Here is a 21,394-nt window from a genome sequence, read left to right on the forward strand (position 1 = left end):
TCTCTCTTTCTTTCTCTTCATCTATATCCCTCTCTCTCCCTCTTGCCTTCTGCCATCTCCCACCCCCTGTTCATCCCTCCATCTATATCTCTCTTACTCTCTCTCTCTGTCTCTCTCACTCTTGGGCATAAGATGTATTACATCTGTGCTTGTAAATAGACATGTATAACAACACGTTGATATTAGGGGTAAATCTATGGGCAGGGCCGGGAAAGGGCGGGATTGGTTAGGATCCCAGATGATTGAGTAATGGAGAGATTTGAGGATAAAAAATAAGTTGTTTTGTTGTGAGCAGTCTGAATACATCAAGTGAGGATGGATGTTGAAGTGATAGTTCAGCGATTTGACACATTTAGATATTTTGTCATGGTAAGGAAACAAATATCGAAACATGTAAAATCGCTGAACTATCCCTTTAAGGCTAGCTGGCCCAGACAAGACATGATGGTGATAATAAACAAACAGTTCATAAGTTAATTTCTCCAACAATGCAACTTCTCACCCCTGGTGTTGAGTCCGGGCCTGTTGTCCGGACCTCTGGCAGTCTCTATGGRGGTGCTACAGGGTTCAATCCTCGGGCTGACTCTCTTCTCTGTATACATCAATGATGTGGCTCTTGCTGCTGGTGATTCTCTGATACACCTCTAYGCAGACGACACCATTCTGTATACTTCTGGCCCCTCTTTGGACACTGTGTTAACTAACCTCCAGACGAGCTTCAATGCCATACAACTCTCCTTCCGTGGCCTCCAACTGCTCTTAAACGCAAGTAAAACTAAATGCATGCTATTCAACCGATCACTGCCCGCACCCCTATCGCCCGTCCAGCATCACTACTCTGGACGGCTCTGACTTAGAATACGTGGACAACTACAAATACCTAGGTCTCTGGTTAGACTGTAAACTCTCCTTCCAGACTCACATTAAGCATCTCCACCCCAAAATTAAATCTAGAATTGGCTTCCTATATCGCAACAAAGCATCCTTCACTCATGCTGCCAAACATACCCTCGTAAAACTGACCATCCTACCGATCCTCGACTTCGGTGATGTCATCTATAAAATAGCCTCCAACACTCTACTCAACAAACTGGATGCAGTCTATCACAGTGCCATCCGTTTTGTCACCAAAGCCCCATAYACTACCCACCGTTGCGACCTGTACGCTCTCGTTGGTTGGCCCTCGCTTCATACTCGTCGCCAAACCCACTGGCTACAGGTTATCTACAAGTCTACTTGCTAAAGTAAAGCCAACACCGCCTTATCTCAGCTCACACTGTCACCATAGCAGCACCCACTCGTAGCGACGTGCTCGCAGACAGGTATATCTCACTGGTCAACCCCCAAAGCCGAATGTCTCCTTTCGTCGTCTTTTCCTTCCAGTTCTCTGCTGCCAATGACTGGAATCGAACTACTAAAAAATCTCTGAAGCATGAAACCACTATAGCTCCCACTCACTAGCTTTAAGCACCAGCTGTCAGAGCAGCTCACAGATTACTGCACCTGTACATAGCCCATCTATAATTTAGCCCAAACAACTACCTCTTCCCCTACTGTATTTATTTATTTTGCTTCTTTGCACCCCATTATTTCTACTTCTACTTTGCACATTCTTCCACTGCAAATCTACCATTCCAGTGTTTTACTTGCTATATTGTATTTACCTCGCCACCATGGCCTTTTTTGCCTTTACCTCCCTTATCTCACCTCATTTGCTCACATTGTATATAGACTTATCTTCCTGCTGTATTATTGACTGTATGTTTTGTTTATTCCATGTGTAACTCTGTGTTGTTGTATGCGTCAAATTGCTATGCTTTATCTTGGCCAGGTCGCAGCTGCAAATGAGAACTTGTTCTCAACTAGCCTACCTGGTTAAATAAAGGTGAAATAAAATAATAAAAGTCCATATGGCATCCAATGAGTGAGGTCAAAAACAAGACATGGTAGGCCTGTTATTAAAAATAGAAAATGTTGGCCTATAATAAAAATAGAACATGAAAATGGGTTCATTTTCAGTGTCCTACGCATCATCCCTGAGCCATAGGCTACATCAATGACTTATTATAATAACAATATTATCTTGTATATTATTAACTAAAGAATTTTCCATCGTAGCACGTTTTTATTCTAGTCCAGTAGTAACATATCTCATTCCATTGAAGTCGGTTCTGAAATCGCCAGATAGACCCCAGTGTTGATTCCCAACGTAAACATTTCTAGCAGAGACAGTCGCTAATGTATGTTTTGCAATATAATGCCAATGTTCAGACTCTCAAAAGGATGTACGTGTTAAACGTTAAACGTGTTAAAACACGTGCTGATCAAAAGCTATTATATTTGCAACATTTTCAAAGATCTGTGTGTCAGGATGGCCGAGCGGTCTAAGGCGCTGCGTTCAGGTCGCAGTCTCCCCTGGAGGCGTGGGTTCAAATCCCACTTCTGACAATACGTTTTGCGCAAATTCTGAGAAAAKAAATCGAATGATAATGCTAATTTCTCGTATTTTTAACCTCTATTCGTTTCATTGCACAACATTTATTCGTGTTACATAATCAACATAAAGATGAGAAATCAATCAAGTTCAGAATTAGAATTAATTCATATTTTGTCTTGTGCAATAACTATTGCAATAATTGGTGGAGGCCAATATCTTCACCAGGCTGTCTGAATAAATGTTTGTATAGTTATTAATCTTATAATTCGTTTATTTGAACATTTTGATGTAAAAAAGTATTTTCCTATATATATATTCTTCATGTTTCAATAAACAAATATGTATAAATAAATAATTATACAAGTAACAAAAAACATCTGAAAGCAGCAACAACATGTATATTTATTTTGCAGGAATCAATGTAAATAGAGTCTTATTTCGTATGCAAAAATGTCAGATGAGTTGGTCGAATAGCCTAATTGTAAAACTAAACCATTTTATGGAACTTCTAGAAATTGGCCATGGACAACCTCTAACAATTGTTATAATGGCATGCCTTTCATCAACTACAAAGGTGTAGAACCATGAATAGTTCTGAAAAAATTCTGAACATATTTGATCAAAATATTTTCCCCATAATTTCCCCCGATGTGTATACCTTGTGATCCATCCAAAGCGATAACATTTGATTAAATGAATTCCATGTTGGTTAAGGCTTTAAAATAATGAATCGAATGTGTCTCAATGGTTTGCTTTGATAAAAGATAGATAATGCTCTAATGCATGGAATCAGTCTTTACAACGATTACGAAACGTACAAATAGGAGCGAAAAAGAACGGTGGATGGGCCAGATTTTTTCCATTGACAATTTTGGCGCACAACAGGTAAGGTGTATGGGCGGTAGGCTAATAGTGACTTTGTGACTATATTCAACTGGGCTAGCCTTTCTTTGTGTTAAATGTTACCAACTCATTAGTGATTCAGGAAAAACATCATATAACAGTTTTTAATAACAGGCCTACAGGCAGGTCAACTAAGGTTAGGCCTACACCTCACTAGCTCTCTCCGCCTATTTGTTCCAMTTATTTGTTTATGCGTCCAGTAGTGCTCCGCAAGTCTTTCACTGGGATAATTTCCACTGCTAATGCCAACAGACAGCGATGATATTATGTGMCATTTTCACCTTTATCACCCTTCTGTAATTGACGTAACAAAGTGCCACGTATCCACGGTGACAGACAGATCTAGAAGCCTGGGGGGGGCACTTATCCGCGGTGGCCAGGAAGGGTGGAGTCAGTCATAATGCCATCGTGATCAAAATCACATTTATCAAAACCATAAATGTTTGTTATGGATCTAGAAACATATGTGTTAAAACATTTTGGCCCATTTACAATGGTTTATAGTGTAAGACATGAGGTAAACGCATGTTTGATAAATTAAAAGCATGAGTTGTTTCATAGATAGTCAAATTGTTTTTTTCAAAGGTAGCCTATTGGTGTGTCCCACTCCCTCTAGTTTTGTGTTATAGTTGTGCCATGGTTATTGTGGGTCTGTTTGTAAAGTATTGACGTTCACAATTACGTTTTGTTTCAATGTAGCTACGCTACCCAAACCGCTGCAATCCATTCTCACAAAAAACCTCGCAATAAAAACTCTATCGGAGAGAACATAGGCTAAGTGCTGCAGTGTCCCACCATACCCATCTCTCAGGATGACGAATGAGACCMTCCAACCAGTTTTAAAGTAGCGCCATGGGTCAGTCTATCAGTACTGGAAAATCATTCTACCGCTGAAAAGTATGACAGAGTCGTCAGTACTGTTCTTTTTGGGTTGATTGTAGCTGAATTCAGTCTTTCCCTTCACGATGCTGGTATTTATTACATGTTGTTTTATTATTAATCCGAACATCAGGGCTAGAACGGAGGTCTCTGCCCTTACCAGATATAGGCCTGGTCCCTGTGAAGCTGTATGCTGCTAAAAACAATAATATCCACTCTAGGGATTATGAATAAATAACATGGGGGAGAATAGTCTGAGTAATTGGTTGTGTGTGTGTTTGTGTGTGTGTGTGTGTGTGTGTGTGTGTGTGTGTGTTTGTGTGAATAATTGAGGGTTCCTCTTCCCAATCTATGTCATGTCATTTCCAGGATGATTTAAAAAAGTTTTTAATGGCAGATCTCTGTTAAGACTGCAAACAGAGGTCAAGGTTTGTGTCCCAAATAGCACCCTATTCCCTATCTAGTGGACTACTTTTGACCAAAGCCCAATGGGTCATGTTCAAAAGTAGTGCACTACATAGGGAATACGGTGACATTTGGTTTGCACACAATATGTTCCTCTACTGTAATATGAAGATACCAGGAATGGTTTCTCCTGACAGACACACTTTAATTTGACTGTAGATTTACAAAGACAGTGTCCCCGTTAGAGATGTCAACTGGAGTGCACAATTTCATACTGAGGCTGGGGATACTTCAGGTGTTTAGTGGAAGAAGGTGATCTTTTAAGGACATGCAGAGATGTCATTGATGACAATGTTAGGATGGAAGAATCCAATGTAGTGGTCCTAACCTTAAAGTTTGGACCTGTGTGGCTCAGTTGGTAGAGCACGGTCCTCGCAACACCAAGGTTGTGGGTTCAACCCTCATGGGGAACCAGAAGAGGGGGGAAAAATGTATGTACTCACCACTTTAAGTTGCTTTGGATAAGAGTGTCTGCTATATAAGGGTTTCTTGGTCTAGGTCTGGTTTTTGCCCTAATACTACAAAGCTGATTCAAATAATCAAAGCTTGATGATGAGTTGGTTATTTGAATCAGCTGTGTAGCGCTAGGGCAAAAACCAAAAACGTACATGAGGGAGGGAGGGGGGCAGGATGGAGTTTGGGAAACCCTGTGCTAAAATATGCACAATTATAGTTTTTTCACTACTGGTATGAGTATGTGTAAACAACTCCCCATCTTGTATCACTTCAAGTCAAGACTTTCGGTTCCCTTTCCTACACACTGGGGTGTGTGTGTTTGTGGGAATGTGTGTGCTGGTCAAAGGCGGAGTAAGATCCTGAGTCAGAACAGAACAAGGAGACTGTTGTCAGGGAGTCAGAGAACCAGAGGCTATAGAACCAGAGGCTATAGAGCCATAAGCTATAGAACCAGAGGCTATAGAACCAGAGCTATAGAACCAGAGGCTATAGAACCAGAAGCTATAGAACCATATACTATAGAACCATATGCTATAGAACCAGAGGGTATAGAACCAAAGACTATAGAACCACAGGCTATAGAACCAGAGGCGAAAGAACCGGAGGCTAGCTGGGTAATCATGTCGTTCCAAGGGGAAAACAGCACTGCCGCAGGTGAGACTGTCAACGATTCAGGGGTATTATTAAATTGGTATATCAACTGGTCCAAATTCCATACCTTACTTACAGCTTTTGTTGTTTGAAATTAGGTCTGCACTTGGAGGGTAAATGAATTTGGTAGTGAGAAAGTTGCCATGGACTTATTTAGACAAATACTTAAGTGACTATCTGATATTTCATGTGAATTATGTAAATATTTCTGATATCCCTAACCTTTTTGCTTGATGACGACAAAGCCCATCCATTATTGCAGGTACTGTATATGGCTAATGCGCAGGCCAGTCCCATAAACTACTGTATAGCCTATGTTCCATTTCAATGTTTTGCATAAAAGTAGCATGTTAATAATGCTTCCATTATTTATAATCCTGGGTGGTTATGCGAAAGGCATGGTTCAGATCCCTGTTCAAAGTGAGACTTCCGGAATCTCTTCCTGTATTCTCACAGAAGGTGGAGCTTCCTCTTTTAGGGTCTGTGAAGTACTACAGAAGTAAAATCTTAATTTGATCACCCCTTGCAGGAGAACTTTCCTGCAATGTAGGAAATGTTAAACTTGTAATGTATTTGAGGTTTAAAAAGGCTTCTGACGTTTGTAATTTCCACTTTGAAATTTCAGACTTGATTTTCCCATATGAAAACTGTATCAAGCCATACTAAAATGTCCATTCATTTTAATCCACATAATAATTCACATTTCCTGATGCTGCAGAATTATTTTACTGCTGTAGCAAACTGGCTCAAATTAAGATCCTACATCTGTAGTGAAAACCTGACTCATTTGGATTCTAATGTCTTTCTTCCTCATTTATTAACCACTTATTCATGATTCAGAGCTGTGATAACTGTACATTTTGCTTCTGGAATGACTTTTTCTCAATTTTCTCAGCTTCCGGTGGAGAAAGCAGTTGCTCCTCTGAAGATGAAGGAGATATTCAGGTATCTTCAATAGCATCTGTGATGCCCTAGCAGTGTTTTCCTCGTATTGAATCCCCCCCCCCCACCCCCCCCCCATATCCATGATCCTATCTTTATAATAACTCCAAGTACGTTGTTTATTTATTTCATATGCAATAAAAAGTAAGAAAAGTGAACTGATTTCTCTGTTCGTGTTTCTGTTTGTTTGATCTTGTCCTGAATGTGAGATTCTGGAAAAGCAGAGGGATGAGGCCAGTCAGAAGCTGTCTGAGATGGAGGAAGGTGAGCTGCACCAATCAACATCCTTGATTACATGGTGGGAGCTCAGCTTTCCAATGAAGCTCCGTAATGAGAATAAATGCGCACGCATATGAGATCTATTCACCAGCACAGCGTCATGTCAGTCTCTCCTCTCTCTCTCTCTCTCTCTCTCTCTCTTCTCTCTCTCTCTCTCTCTCTCTCTCTCTCTCTCTCCTCTCTCTCTCTCTCTCTCTCTCTCTCTCTCTCTCTCTCTCTCTCTCTCTCTCTCTCTCTCTTCTCTCCTCTCTCCTCTCTCTCTCTCCACACACTCCCGTTGTCTCTCTCCCTCTCTCTCCTCAGTATCCTCTCAGCTGTTGAAGGAGATGGATGTCCTAGAGATGCAGTTCCAGATTGAACGCTCCTGCAGGGAGAGTGCAGAGGCCCTCGCTGTCAAGGTGGGTTGTATTATGGTTACTGTAGTTCATCATGCGACAGCGTTGGAACTCCAAAAGAATGTTTCAGTGATGTCATCCACTAAACCAGTCAGTGTCCCACTTGGGTGTGCAAGTTTTGTGCCAACAAAACTAACACAGATAAGTCAGCTAATGATTAACGGCTCGAATGATTAGTTCATAAGTTGAATCACTACTAGGCGGGAACAAAAGCCYGCACGCCCTGTGGAATAAAGAACACTGCTCTTATCAGATATCTTTCTCCTTGAACACAAAGGTGACCAAAGAGAACAAGGTTCTGAAGAGGAGAAGCCAGGCTCTGCTGCCACTCCTCCCTAAGCTTCCTGAAAACATGGCCACCGTGACCTTTGACCTGGAGTCTGACCAGGGGGTCGACCCCAACCCTGATGGGGACAGCGGTGAGGAGGCTGTGCTGCAAGAACAGGCACAGATCAGAGGTATAGAGACAGTCTGAGATCCACCATACACAACAACTACCATCCTGAACACATACTGTATAATGTATGAACATGAGTGAGAGATAGCAGTATCACAAGGCAATGGAATTGAGATTTGAGAGGATTGTTTTTGTACTTTTACCCGACCGACCAAGAAAATGTAAAGAGATATAAGATACCTTGTCACGTTCCTGACCTATTTTTATGTTATTTTGATTATGTTTAGTTGGTCAGGGCGTGAGTTGGGGTGGGCATTGTATGTTGTGTGTGTTTTGTTTAGTCTATGGGTGTTGTATTGTGTATGGGATAGTTAATTGTGAGGTTGTCTAGTTATGTCTATGGCTGCCTAGATTGGGTCTCAATCAGAGACAGCTGTCTTTCATTTGTCTCTGATTGGGAGCCATATTTAAGGTAGCCATAGGCAGTAGGCTTTTGTGGGTAGTTGTCTTGTTTAACGTTTGTTGCTTGTCTGTGCACTTGCGTTATTTAGCTTCACGATCATTTGTTGTTGTTTTTGTTTGTTTGTTTGTTTGTATAGTGTTTTCGTTTCATGTTCATCTTCGGGTCATTTATTAAAAGAAGATGGCTTATTTTCCTCATGCTGCGTTTTGGTCCGAATCTCTTCCACACGATCGTGACAGAACTACCCACCACAACAGGACCAAGCGGATTGAGGAAGGAGGGAAGGAACTAAAGCAAAGGAGAGAAGAGGAATGGAGTTGGGAGCAAATTTTCAATGGAGAAGGACCCTGGGCTAAGGTTGGTGTGAATCGCCGCTTGAGGGAGGAGAAGAAGGCAGCCACAGCCCAGGAGCGCTGGTATGAGGAGGCAGCACGTAAGAGAGGCTGGAAGCCCGAGAGGCTCACCCAAAAATTTCTTGGGGGGGGGGCTAAAGGGGAGTGTGGCGAAGCCGGGTTGGATACCTGAGCCAACTCCCCGGGCTTACCGTGGAGTAAGAGGGCGTCGTACTGGTCAGACACCGTGTTATGCGGTAAAGCGCACGGTGTCCCCAGTACGCGGTGGCCTTAAGCCCAGTGCGGGCTATTCCACCTTGCCGCACTGGGAGGGCTAGGTTGGGCATCGAGCCGGATGCCATGAAGCCGGCCCAACGTATCTGGCCTCCAGTACGTCTCCTCGGGCCGGTGTACATGGCACCAGCCTTACAGGTGGTGTCCCCGGTTCGCCTGCATAGCCCAGTGCGGGCTATTCCACCTTGCCCGCACTGGCAGGGCTACGGGGACCATTCAACCTGGTAAGGTTGGGGAGCTCGTGCTCAAGAGCCAGTGTCCTCCTTCACGGTCCGGTATATCCGGCGCCACCTTCCCACCCCAGTCCAGTACCACCAGGCCTACACCACGCACCAGGCTTCCAGTGCATCTCCAGAGCCCTGTTCCTCTTTCACGCACTCTCCCTATGGTGCGTGTCTCCAGCCCAGTGCCTCCAGTTCCGGCACCACGCACCAAGCCTCCTGTGCGTCTCCAGAGCCCTGGACGCACTGTTCCTTCTCCCCGCACTCGCCCTGAGGTGCGTGTCCTTACAGCCCTGGTACCTCCAGTTCCGGTACCACGCACCAGGCCTATAGGCGTCTCAGCCGGCCAGAGTCTGCCGTCTGCCCAGCGGCGCCTGAACTGCCCGTCTGCCCAGCGGCGCCTGAACTGCCCGTCTGCCCAGCGGCGCCTGAACTGCCCGTCTCCGCGGCGCCTGAACTGCCCGTCTGCCAGCGGCGCCTGAACTGCCCGTCTGCCCAGCGGCGCCTGAACTGCCCGTCTGCCCAGCGGCGCCTGAACTGCCGTCTGCCCAGCGGCGCCTGAACTGCCCGTCTGCCCAGCGGCGCCTGAACTGCCCGTCTGCCCAGCGGCGGCCTGAACTGCCCGTCTGCCATACGCCGTCTGAACTGTCCGTCTGCCATGAGCCTGCAAAAGCCGCCCGTCTGCCATGAGCCTACAGAGCCGTCCGCCAGACAGGAGCCGCTAGAGCCGTCCGCCAGACAGGACCGCCAGAGCCTTCCGCCAGACCGGATCACAGCCAGAGGCCTTCCGCAGACCGATCAGCCAGAGCTTCCGCCAGACCGGACAGCCAGAGCTCCGCCAGACCGGATCAGCCAGAGCCTTCCGCCAGACCGGATCAGCCAGAGCCTTCCGCCAGACCGGATCAGCCAGAGCCTTCCGCCAGACCGGATCAGCCAAGCCTTCCGCCAGACCGGATCAGCCAGAGGCCCTCTTTCTATGCTCATCCTAACTCTGCTAGAGCAAGGTTCAGCGACCTCCTTGCCAGATTTGTTTCGGTGCACAGCCGATGACCGTCCAGAGCCCTAACATTTTGAATGCTATTCAATGTACACATTCAAGAGAACATCCTGGTCACCTCTACTGCCTCTGAGTTCTAGCGGACTTCACTCACACAAAATTGCGCTTATTTGTAATGATAGTCTGACAGTTGTAGGAGTGTGCCTCTGGACTATCCGTAAATTTAAAAACAATAATAATATAAGGAATCTGAAATGGTTATACTTTTGATACTTAAGTATATTTTAGCAATTACATTTACTTTTCATACTTAAGTTATATATAAAACTTCAATACTTTTAGACAGTATATTTATACTGGGTGATAACTTATCACTTGAGCTCATTTTTTCTTGTACTTTTTACCTCAAGTATGACAATATGGAGGTACTTTTTCCCACCACTAAGACGCTACTCAATAGGTAGTGCCTTTCACACAATGTAGAAACCTAATATTTCCACAATATGACTAATTTCAAATGACAGGTTTTTGTGGTCAGCGAGGCCCGAGATGACCGTCCGAGCCAGTCAAGCGAGCCATCAACATTTTAGCTTTTTATAACAAACAAATGTCTTTATAGTTGGTATAGGGCTCAAAAAGTAGCTAGAAATTAATATTAGGTACAAATAGAATCAATAGAAAAAACATTCTGGTGCTTCTAAATGTATGATCCTAACTTTAAATCGGGTGCAACCTGTTCTACCAATGAAAATTTTAAAAAGGCCCATTTTTCTACCAACCTACTTTTCCGATACTCCTCAATTCCTGACTTGGAATACAGCGCATGTCTTCTAAAGTCAATGGCTAGATGCAGGCTGGTTTGTGAGAATTTAGAAAGAGATTGTTTTGTAAGTAATCCAAAACAATGTGTATGCTGTCACTTGGTCTATCAAATTCTTCTCGCCATTTGATTGATACAGCTGCCGTGTCACCCCAAAGGCCCTATATTCAGGGTCCGCAAATCATTTTGCGGTTCTTAGAAGTGGGGGGACAATGTATTATATTTTTCTCAGATATACAACACTCAACAGGCCCTACCTGAGAGTTCCGCACGCGCGAGGCGTCACGCATCGGATCCTGCCCAAAAGCACACCATTCGCCTTGTTCTGTAACACATTTCAATGATAAAACTGGGCGGCGGCGACAAAAAATGCAATTTTAGTATGGGCCCCCCTTCCGAAGTGAAAAGTTGCCGCCCCTGCAATATATTGACCAGAATGCCTCAGTGGCCGCTCTAACAATTAAAATAAATGTCAAAAAAATGAAAGCAGGCAGGGGTGGCAAATCAGTGGGCCCATTTTACAATAAGAGGCATATCAAAGTGAACAACAGGTACAACTCTGATATAGTTTTTAATCTAAAGTTCCGGGATTGTCATTTTATGACCGTCCCAGAGCCGCCTCCTTATATCCAGTACACTTCGTTACCAACCTATGCTTTACAAAACCTTTATTCATGAGCCAGATGTTTAGCAGAAATAGCCAACTACACCCGTTGTTTGGGTTAACCCAATTCAACACACATTTGACCTCCATACAAAAACTCCTCAGGTTAGTCAGCAGAAAAAAAGGGAAAACCACACCTCTGGAGAAGACAGAATTTGGGGTCCAGTTATCCATTTCTTTGCTTCAAAAAAAAAAAAAAAAAAAAAAAAAAAACCTCTCCCAAGGAGCCGTCCAGAGCCAGCCAGCCAGGTCCGCCAGTCATTCTGGTGTTGCCTCTCATCTGCCTCATTCGTGTTGCCCCTCATTCGGTGTTGCCCCTCATTCTGGTTGTTGCCCCTCACCTGGTGCTGCTCCTTATCCTGATGATGCCCCTTAATTTAGGTGGGGTTATTTGGAGGGTGGGCATTGTGAGGGATAAAGAAGCGGGGATTGATTATGGTGGGGTGGGGACCTCGCCCTCAGCCTGAGCCACCACCGATGGACAGATCCCACCAGACCCTCCCCTAGACTTTTGGTGGTGCGTTCGGAGTACGCACCTTTGAGGGGGGGTTATGTCACGTTCCTGACCTATTTTTATGTTATTTTGATTATGTTTTAGTTGGTCAGGGCGTGAGTTGGGTGGGGCATTGTATGTTGTGTGTGTTTTTGTTAGTCTATGGGTTGTTATGTGTATGGGATAGTTAATTTATTTGAGGTGTCTAGTATGTCTATGGCTGCCTAGTTGGGTCTCAATCAGAGACAGCTGTCTTTCATTTGTCTCTGATTGGGAGCCATATTTAAGGTAGCCATAGGCAGTAGGCTTTTGTGGGTAGTTGTCTTGTTTAACGTTTGTTGCTTGTCTGTGCACTTGCGTTATTTAGCTTCACAATCATTTGTTGTTGTTTTTGTTTGTTTGTATAGTGTTTTCGTTTCATGTTCATCTTCGGTCATTTATTAAAAGAAGATGGCTTATTTTCCTCATGCTGCGTTTTGGTCCGAATCTCTTCCACACGATCGTGACATACCTGCTCATCTTCCTCTCTCACATTTTACTTTCTCTCTCCCCCCTCCCTCTCTCTCCCCCTTTCTCGCTCTCTCTCCCCCACCCACCCACCCTCTCTCTCTCTCTCTCTCTCACTCCATCATGGTCAGAGCTGCAGGCCTCAGTGGAACAGCTGCTGGGGGAGAAGATGCAGTTATGTGAGCAGGTCAATTCACTGAAGAGAGAGCAGAGCCAGCTCGAAGAACAGGTAGCTAGCAATGTGTGTGTGTGTGTGTACTAAGTCAAACTTTATAAGTATTTATTGTTTCCTACTCTTCTACATGTTCCACTCAGTTGGCCCTAGACATTGGGGAGAAAGAGGCTATACTGAAGAAACTGTCCAAGCAGAACAAGAACATGAATAAGATGAAGAGAGGTGAGACCCCACTCAGACACATATCAGTGTTCCTCATGGTATACGCTCTATTCACCTCATGCCAAAGTCACGTTCAATGTTTTATTGTATGTGGGTCCATAGTATCCCAGCTAGTGACAGAGGAGTTCACAGAGATCAGTCAGAAACTGGAGCTGGAACAGGGCCTCAGACAGCACGCAGAGGTCTTCGCTCACCAGGTACACAACCCTGTGTTTCTGTTTGTGTATTTCTGTGCGTTTTGTGTACACGCGTATGTGTTTCTGTTTTCTCAGTGTGTGTGTGTGTGCGTGCGAGTGTGCACCCATCTCACACTCCTATAGGTGGCATGCCATAGGAAGACAAGGAGCAGCAGTGGCCTCAACCAGGGCCCAGGGGCAGTCCTAGTGAATGGAGGAGCATTGGACCGAGGGAGGGCAGGGCTACTTCCTCACTTCCTCATTCAGACACTCACTTCCTCATTCAGACCGGGGGCATATTGTGGGGCGCGCGGGGAGGGGGATGGGGTAGATACACCCATTCAATCTGTATTCATAAAAGAGGACAAATTAGCCAAACAAATACAAAGAGGTGTGAGAAGGGAGGGACACAGGCACACACACACACACACAGCTCACGTTTCCCCCAGCTGGCCCTGTTGTAAACAAAGGCGGCTATCTTTTCCTTCTTTTTTTACGGGCGTCTAGGAGGACAACAAAAGTAGTCTCCCCTCTTAGAGCCCCCCCCCCCCCCCTCCCCCTGCTTTATAATGAGCACCCATCATGGCGGCAGTTTGAGAACGGGGACTATAGCTTTAAACACATCCCAGTCTTTAGCTTGACACTTTACATTGAAAGCTGGCAATTGTCGCCTTTGTGCACGCTGTTTGCTATTTACCAGACAGGCACATAATGGGACGCCTCGCAGGGATCCTTACCTGTGAAAAGGACCCCTACTGTTCTGAGACAACCACACAACTCAGCCCCCTTTACTCTTAATGCAATGCGAAGCATTATTTGTTTGATGGTGTGTGTGTGCGTGTGTGTATGAAGCCTCTATTTGTCTACTTTCACATGTTTTGAAAACACACTCCCCATTCATAGGTCTTCTCTCTCCGCATGTGTCGTGCTGCATAATAATGATGTGGGCCTCAAATAGGAAATAACTTAGCTAAGCTTGTGTGTGTGTGTCTGTGTGTGCGTGCATATTGTGTGGAAACCAGCAGCCCTTTTCCTTGTCAAACAGCACTCCCTACTTGGTCCCTATCTGTGTGAAAGTAGCCTTGTGCTATAGGGACTTTAGAGTGCTTACACCAGGGTAATTGGGAGTAAATATGTTAACTGTAATGATGATGTGTCGTCAAACACACAGATGACTGCTGTCGCTACACCTTCACTGTGTTCGACCTCATGGGAGCCAAAAGTGAAAGTGACTAACTGACTTTCAATTCCTAAACTCACTGTCTCTGACTATTTTGTTAAACCTAGTTTCACTATCATTTGACCATTTACAGCTTCATATTACAGCTTTATCTATGCTGCTGGAAGAGAATTTGGCATCATTCTGTATGGGATTCCATATTCATTTAATTTGACTTCATACCGCCCCTTTCCACTAGTCATACCTCTGATGACTGTATGCTGGTCATAACTCTTGTACAGTCCAAAACAAAATATGAAAAAGCAAATGAATGATTGACAATTGATTGATTGATTAATTGACTGACTGGCAGGTGTTGGTGAAGCAGAAGGAGACCCAGAGACAGAGCATGGTGCTGCAGCAGAGTCCAGAGACCAGTCTCCAGCTCCAACATGCTCTGGAACAGGTGGCCCACATCAGCAGTACCCTACAGGACATACAGCGCTACTACCGAAACCAGGTAGATGGGGGTTGTGTGTGTGTGTGTGTGTGTGTGTGTGTGTGTGTGAGAGAGACAATGTTTGAGTCTCTTCGAAACTACAGTATATTAGGCCTCCTGCGTGGCGCAGTGGTCTAAGGCACTGCATTGCAGTGTCACTACAGCCTGGGGTTTGATCACAACCGGCCGTGACCGCGAGTCCCATAAGGCGGCGCACAATTGGCCCAGCATCATCCGGGTTTGGCCGGGGGGGGCTTTACTTGGCTCATCGCGCTCTAGTGACTCCTTGCTCCTGCAGGCTGACTTCAGTTGAATGGTGTTTCCTCTGACACATTGATGTGGCTGGCTTCTGGGTTAAGCCATGTTTCGGGGGATGCATGACTTGACCTTTGCCTCTCCTGAGCCTGTTGGGAGGTTGCAGCGATGAGACAAGATTGTAATCACAAAATGGGGAGAAAAAGGGGGTAAAAAAAAGAAACTACAGTATATTTGTTGGCATATAATACCTGAGTAATGCATCTGAATAGGTTACATTTAAATGTATAGGTCTAGGCCTCCCGAGTGGCACAGCGGTCTAGGGCACTGCATCAAAGTGCTTGAGGCGTCACTACAGACTCGGGTTCGATCCTAGCCGGCTGTGACTGGGAGACCCATGAGGTGGCGCACAATTGGCCCAGCATTGTCTGGGTTAGGGGTGGGATTTCCTTGTCCCATTGCGCTCTAGCGACTCCTTATGGTGGGCCAGGCGCCTGCAAGCTGACTTCAGTTGCCAGCTGGACAGTGTTTCCTCTTACACATTGGTGCGGCTGGCTTCCAGGTTAATCGAGCAGTGTGTCAAGAAGCAGTGCGGCTTGGCAGAGTCGTGTTTCAGAGGACGCATGGCTCTTGACCTTTGTGGTGGAATTATTGTAATCAAAAGGAGTCACTTTTAAGATTTCTTCAAAACAATCAAACTTCATTATTTAATTACTGCAGTAATGGAGCTGGTCGGTAATCACCCCTGGAGGTGATCAATGAGGACTCAAAGAGCTGGTTTGAGCCACAGCATTTTATAGCAAAGTCCATCTTCCTTCAGTCTACACGACACACAACAGATGTATGGAATGGGTCACAAGGTTAAGATTTTTTTTTWAATTAAAACATTTATTTTACCTTTATTTAACTAGGCAAATCAGTTAAGAACACATTCTTATTTTCAATGACGGCCTCGGAACAGTGGGTTAACTGCCTGTTCAGGGGCAGAACGACAGATTTGTACCTTGTATGAAGGATACTTATTATTCACAGCAGACAGTCTCTGCTGTAAAAACATGAGAACTCATTGTGTAGAGACCAGTGTCTGGCCCCCCAACTCCATACTGGAGCCATCTCTCCCTGGTACCGTATAGAACAGAAACATTAACTCATGCTCTGGAATGCGGTATCCCCAAAGACATTGTAAATCTTCCAGAGGCCCATCCTCAGTAGAACACGCATAGATGAGCGTTCTAACAACCCCTTATTCTGTTGCATAAAACAACCATTTGATGCAATAACAGCATTATAACATAATCATGTAATTTCCACCATACCTTCACCTTTCCCGAGTCCATAGGGGAGTTGCAGCGATGGGACAAAACTGTAACTACCAATTGCGGAGAAAAAGGGGTAAAAGTACAACAAAACCCCCAAAAAGTCAGTAAGTCTAATACATGTCGCTGTACATGACTATCACAGGTGAAACCGACCCAGTCTGCCCTGGAAGAGAGCAGTGTTCTATCTGAGCTGCAATGTGTCAGAGGCCAACTGGAGAGCAGTGAGGAGGATAGGAGGACCATGGACACCCAGCTCAGGGAGGCTCAGAACACTCTCACCCAGCTTCAGGGGGAAGGTACATTTACAGATGTAGTTTGGTCACAGTGAGCATAGGACACTGATGTACAATTCAAAGAATAAATTACAAAAAACAACACTATAACCGTCTGGAGTTGAATTTCTCTTTGCTCCATTTTCAATATTCAAACAAATGCTATTTTACGGTATTCAAATATGACACATTGTTGTGGTTGATGGTACTTTCTCTTCTTTTTAGTGAAACAGCTCGAGGATAGGCTGAAAGACGCAGAGAAAGACCTGGTTTCAGAGAAGGACAACTCAACCCCTGCACTTCCTCCTCCACTACCTCCTCCTCCACCACCCCTACCCCCACCTCCCTCCAGTACTGCTGTTGAGTAGGTATTCTATATACTATAAATACATAACCACTATATTAGCTGGTAGAGGTATCCTATTTCAAACATCTTGAACTTACATTGAAAATGAAAACTTGTTGACCTTTGTTACATAGCAAGGTGATGGTAGTACCCATAGGTACATTTGATTAAAGAATTTAGTTAATTTGATTAAACAAACGACTTCTGCAACACTTTCTCTTCTTCCTCTCTTCAGTCCCTTAGTCGTCCTTCGCAACAAGAGGAAGGAGTCAGCCAACAACATTGATAAGAATAGTGAGTGTTCTTACCAGGTTATGATTACGCATTTCCACCCTCTTCGGAGGACAAAAATAAACTTTGTTATTATAGCTTTTTCTTCTGTTGTTACATGTACATTCTACACGCATTTTACATACATGGCACATGTTTTTTGTTGTTGCAGTAGTTACTGTCGTGACTTTACTTTCATTAATTTGATGACTGTTATTTATTTAATTCACTAACTATGTTTAATTGTTACCCCATTAAATTAATCTTGTAACAATTAACTAATAAAAATTTGGGGCACCATGGAAGAAGTTGTTTAGAGAGTTACCATCTCCCAAATTAAACTCTATGAGGTCTTTACCTATAAYGTTAATAAACAGTCATCTTATTAATTATTACCTCTTATCAAATACTCATTCTGAACGATCGTAACCTTCTTGGATCTGCAAAAAAAAACAGCCTTGCGCATTATTCAGTACTACACAAATTGGTTTAATAATTTATTTACTAGCTAACTAAATAATAACACAGAATACACACACACACTTACATGAGACAAAGGTCCCTAGTTGACTGACAAGATATGACAGCTTGTTACAACATAGATGGAGAGGGGGGAGAGAGAGAAAAAGGACACTTATTGTACAGTCAAGGACTGTCTTCACATTAATCATATATCTTGCACACGAACCACCGCCCGTTTGGAATAAGAAATCATGAATGTATTTACGTGTGAAATGCCTTCGTTCGTCGTTTATCTCGGTCGGAACCAAACCTTCTCTGAAAGTTGTTGGCCTTCCAGCTATATGGCTCTGATTGTCCAAAAGGGATCTCCCCTCCCCTTTCCCGTTTTCGACTGTTGTTCACTCTGGACGATAACCAGCCATGTCGACGGTTCCCATTGGTGATGAACGTAGTAGGATAGTCTCACTTAGATTAGCTTTTCTCGATATCTGTCTTAAGACAGCTAATCAGCTGTACCAGGGATTGTCTGAGGTGAGCTTCTCGACTCTCCCTCCTCGTGTTGGTATTCAGGATTCGGACCACGACGGACATGAGCTGCAACTCTTCGTCTCTCTGGTTCAAAAGGAAGGTGAGTTAATTTCTTCACCTCCTGTTGAGGTTCAAAGAGTCAACCATTCCAAACGTGCAGCTCTCCACCTCACGTTTCCTGGTCTAAAGGTTGATTCCTCTTTCAAGCCTTTATGCACTCTTAGTAAAAATGGGCGTTCCGTCATTCTGACAAGCTCTCTGACCTCACTCGGGGCGTGGCTACTTAATGTGCAAAGGATATCAAAAACGATTATCTCATTAGAAAACTAAAATCACATTCCTATCTTAACACAAATACCTTCATCACGTTCATATTGTGTTCACAACATATTGGATGAAAATGTAATAACATTACAAAATGAAAAACAATATGACATTCGTTTTCCATAGTTCCCCACTGACCATTTCCCACATTGTTATGTTAGAAATATTGTTCCATTATCACTTTTTGGATGTTAGAGTTTTGGGCGGGCAAAACTGTCTGTGAACAAAGACATTCCTTTGGTTGATACTAAAGAACAAGAAGGAGAGTCTCCCTCTCTTGTAATTTACGACCGAGTGTGAACGGTCAACGATCCAGCAGCTCCCCCTTTCCCCTCTGTGGGAGAGAGAGAGGCCTGGTTACTGTCACAATCTCGTCAGTCTGATCTGACCCATTCTGATCCTCACAGGACAGTCATGACATTACATAGCAAGAATAAAGTAATTTGATATTTCTATATACTGTACATTGCATCTAGATAGATAGATAGTACTAGTAAACGCATAGCATCTACAGATTGGAAGTTAAAGATACATGTTTTTACTACAAATATTATTATTGTTGATTGCTTGACAATGGTTTTCCAAATCTCCCAACAGTGCTATTTGTAGGGTTACTTTTAGATAAATGATTCGATTTTTCAGACATTCCTGAACCTGTGACCAGATATTTAATGATTCTGTCTCTTCATAGCAAAATTTGCAGAGCTAAGTTGGTTGTATGCCCCTGTAAGGCCTGGGTGTCGGAGTGTGGAGTCAACACGCAGGAAACAGCAGGTGCCAAATACAAAATGTTCTTTAATGAACACGGACCATCTAGTCCACCCTATTAACACACTGGGTGTACTATCTAACCAACCCCAGRCACGGGGAAAAGGAACACAGTCCAGAAAACACGTAGCACACAATCAACACCACTACTTACAAGSAAACAATCCCGCACAAAGAAACGTGCGGGCCGGCTGACTAATAAGCCCAACTAATTAACCCTAATACACCACAGGTGCACCCAATAACCACATAGGGAGGGGGAGAAAAAGATCAGTGGCAGCTAATAGGCCGGTGACGACGACCGCCGAACGCCACCCGCACGGGAAGGAGAGCCTGCCTCGGTCGAAGTCGTGACAGCCCCATAACATTATTTTTGTGGCAAGAATTGTGTATAATCATTTATAATCATCATGAAAAACCTCTACATTTTCAATCAACTTTATTCTAAAAAATATATTTTTTAAATTCCCCTCATCAATCTACCTACCCCATAATGATAAGGTAAAAACAGGTTTGTAGAAATTCTTCCAAATCTATTAAAAATATAAAACTGAAATATCACATTTACAAAAGTATTTGGGCAGTTTCTCCCATTCCTCTCTACAGATCCTCAAGCTCTGTCAGGTTGGATGGGGAGCGTCGCTGCACAGCTATTTTCAGGTCTCTCCAAGGATGTTTGATCGGGTTCAAGTCCGAGCCCTGGCTGGGCCACTCAAGGACATTTAGAGACTTGTCCCGAATCCACTCCTGCATTGTCTAGGCTGTGTGCTTAGAGTCGTTGTCCTGTTGGAAGGTGAACATAGGCCCCAGTCTGAGGTTCTGAGCTCTCTTGAGCAGGTATTCATCAAGGATCTCTCTGTACTTGGCTCTGTTCATCTTTGCCTCAATTTTGACTAGTCTCCCAGTCCCTGCCGCTGAAAAACATCCCCACAGCATGATGCTGCCACCACCATGCTTCACTTTAGGGATGGTGCCAGGTTTCCTCCACACGGAAGGTTCTCCCATTTCCACAGAGGAACTCTGGAGCTCTGTCAGAGTGACCATCGGGTTCTTGGTCACCTCCCTGACAAAGGCCCTTTTCCCCCGATTGCTCAGTTTGGCCAGCGGCCAGCTCTAGGAAGAGTCTTGGTGGTTCCAAACTTCTTCCATTTAAGTATGATGGAGGCACTGTTCTTGGGGATCTTCAATGCTGCAGAAGTGTTTTGGTACACTTCCTCAGATCTGTGCCTCGACACAATCCTGTCTCGGAGCTCTATGGACAATACCTTCGACCTCATGGCTTGGTTTTTGCTCTGAGATGCACTGTCAACTGTGGGACCTTATACAGACAGGTGTGTGCCTTTCCAAATCATGTCCAATCAATTGATTTTACCACAAGTGGACTCCAATCAAGTTGTAGAAACATCTCACGGATGATCAATGGAAACAGGATGCACCTGAGCTCAGTTTCGAGTCTCATAGCAAAGGGTCTAAATGCTTATGTAAATAAGGTATTTCTGTTTTTTTCTTTGTCATTATGGGGTATTGTGTGCAGATTGATGAGGCAAAAGGGAAGTTGTCTGAATACTTTCCGAATGCACAGTATTTAGACCATAGACATGAATTGGCCAAATATATTTATCGTCCAATAGCATATTTAAAATGATCCACCTTCCTTTCGGATCTGTTTTGACAGTTTGTACATTCGGCTCAAAATTGTTATTAATTAATATCATCACCACTTTTGAGTTTCTTTTCCCATGACAGAAATAGAAATCTCCGTCCCAGTCCTTTACCCATACAACCTCATCTGTAATTGTAGAGTGAGTTTCCTGTAAACAGTAGATATTATATTCCTTTCTTTTAAGCCAGGTAAAGACTGGTCGTCTTTTTTTATAATCTGCTAAGCCAWTACAATTATAACTAGCTATACTTATTTCACACCTTACCATAATGAGATACAAGTTAAATTATACTTAATATATGCCTGTAAATTTACTACCAAAAAGCACCATTATGATCTAGCTGCTTGACACCCTGAATCT

General features: G+C 44.0%; 1 protein-coding gene and 1 non-coding gene across 3 annotated transcripts in view; both read left to right on the top strand.

The window, feature by feature from the left end:
* The window catches only part of shtn2 (shootin 2), a 38,378-nt gene that overhangs the window by 10,392 nt on the left and 6,592 nt on the right, over positions 1-21,394 (top strand). The window contains exons 1-12 of one of the 2 annotated variants that reach the window (XM_023971651.2): positions 5,463-5,794; positions 6,687-6,736; positions 6,937-6,997; positions 7,316-7,410; positions 7,685-7,865; positions 12,727-12,824; positions 12,911-12,992; positions 13,095-13,189; positions 14,701-14,847; positions 16,543-16,696; positions 16,898-17,036; positions 17,254-17,312. In XM_023971651.2, coding sequence (XP_023827419.1) covers positions 5,761-5,794; positions 6,687-6,736; positions 6,937-6,997; positions 7,316-7,410; positions 7,685-7,865; positions 12,727-12,824; positions 12,911-12,992; positions 13,095-13,189; positions 14,701-14,847; positions 16,543-16,696; positions 16,898-17,036; positions 17,254-17,312 — 1,195 coding nt within the window. In that variant the 5' untranslated portion in view covers positions 5,463-5,760. Of the gene's footprint in view, positions 1-5,462; positions 5,795-6,686; positions 6,737-6,936; positions 6,998-7,315; positions 7,411-7,684; positions 7,866-12,726; positions 12,825-12,910; positions 12,993-13,094; positions 13,190-14,700; positions 14,848-16,542; positions 16,697-16,897; positions 17,037-17,253; positions 17,313-21,394 lie in introns of those variants that run through there. The other variant, XM_070435322.1, reaches the window with a different exon arrangement.
* Positions 2,366-2,448, top strand: trnal-cag (transfer RNA leucine (anticodon CAG)). The gene has a single exon. It is a non-coding gene; the product is annotated as a tRNA-Leu (tRNA).

Source organism: Salvelinus sp. IW2-2015, linkage group LG3 (genome assembly GCF_002910315.2).
Source record: "Salvelinus sp. IW2-2015 linkage group LG3, ASM291031v2, whole genome shotgun sequence".
In the NCBI taxonomy this organism is placed as follows: domain Eukaryota; kingdom Metazoa; phylum Chordata; class Actinopteri; order Salmoniformes; family Salmonidae; genus Salvelinus; species Salvelinus sp. IW2-2015.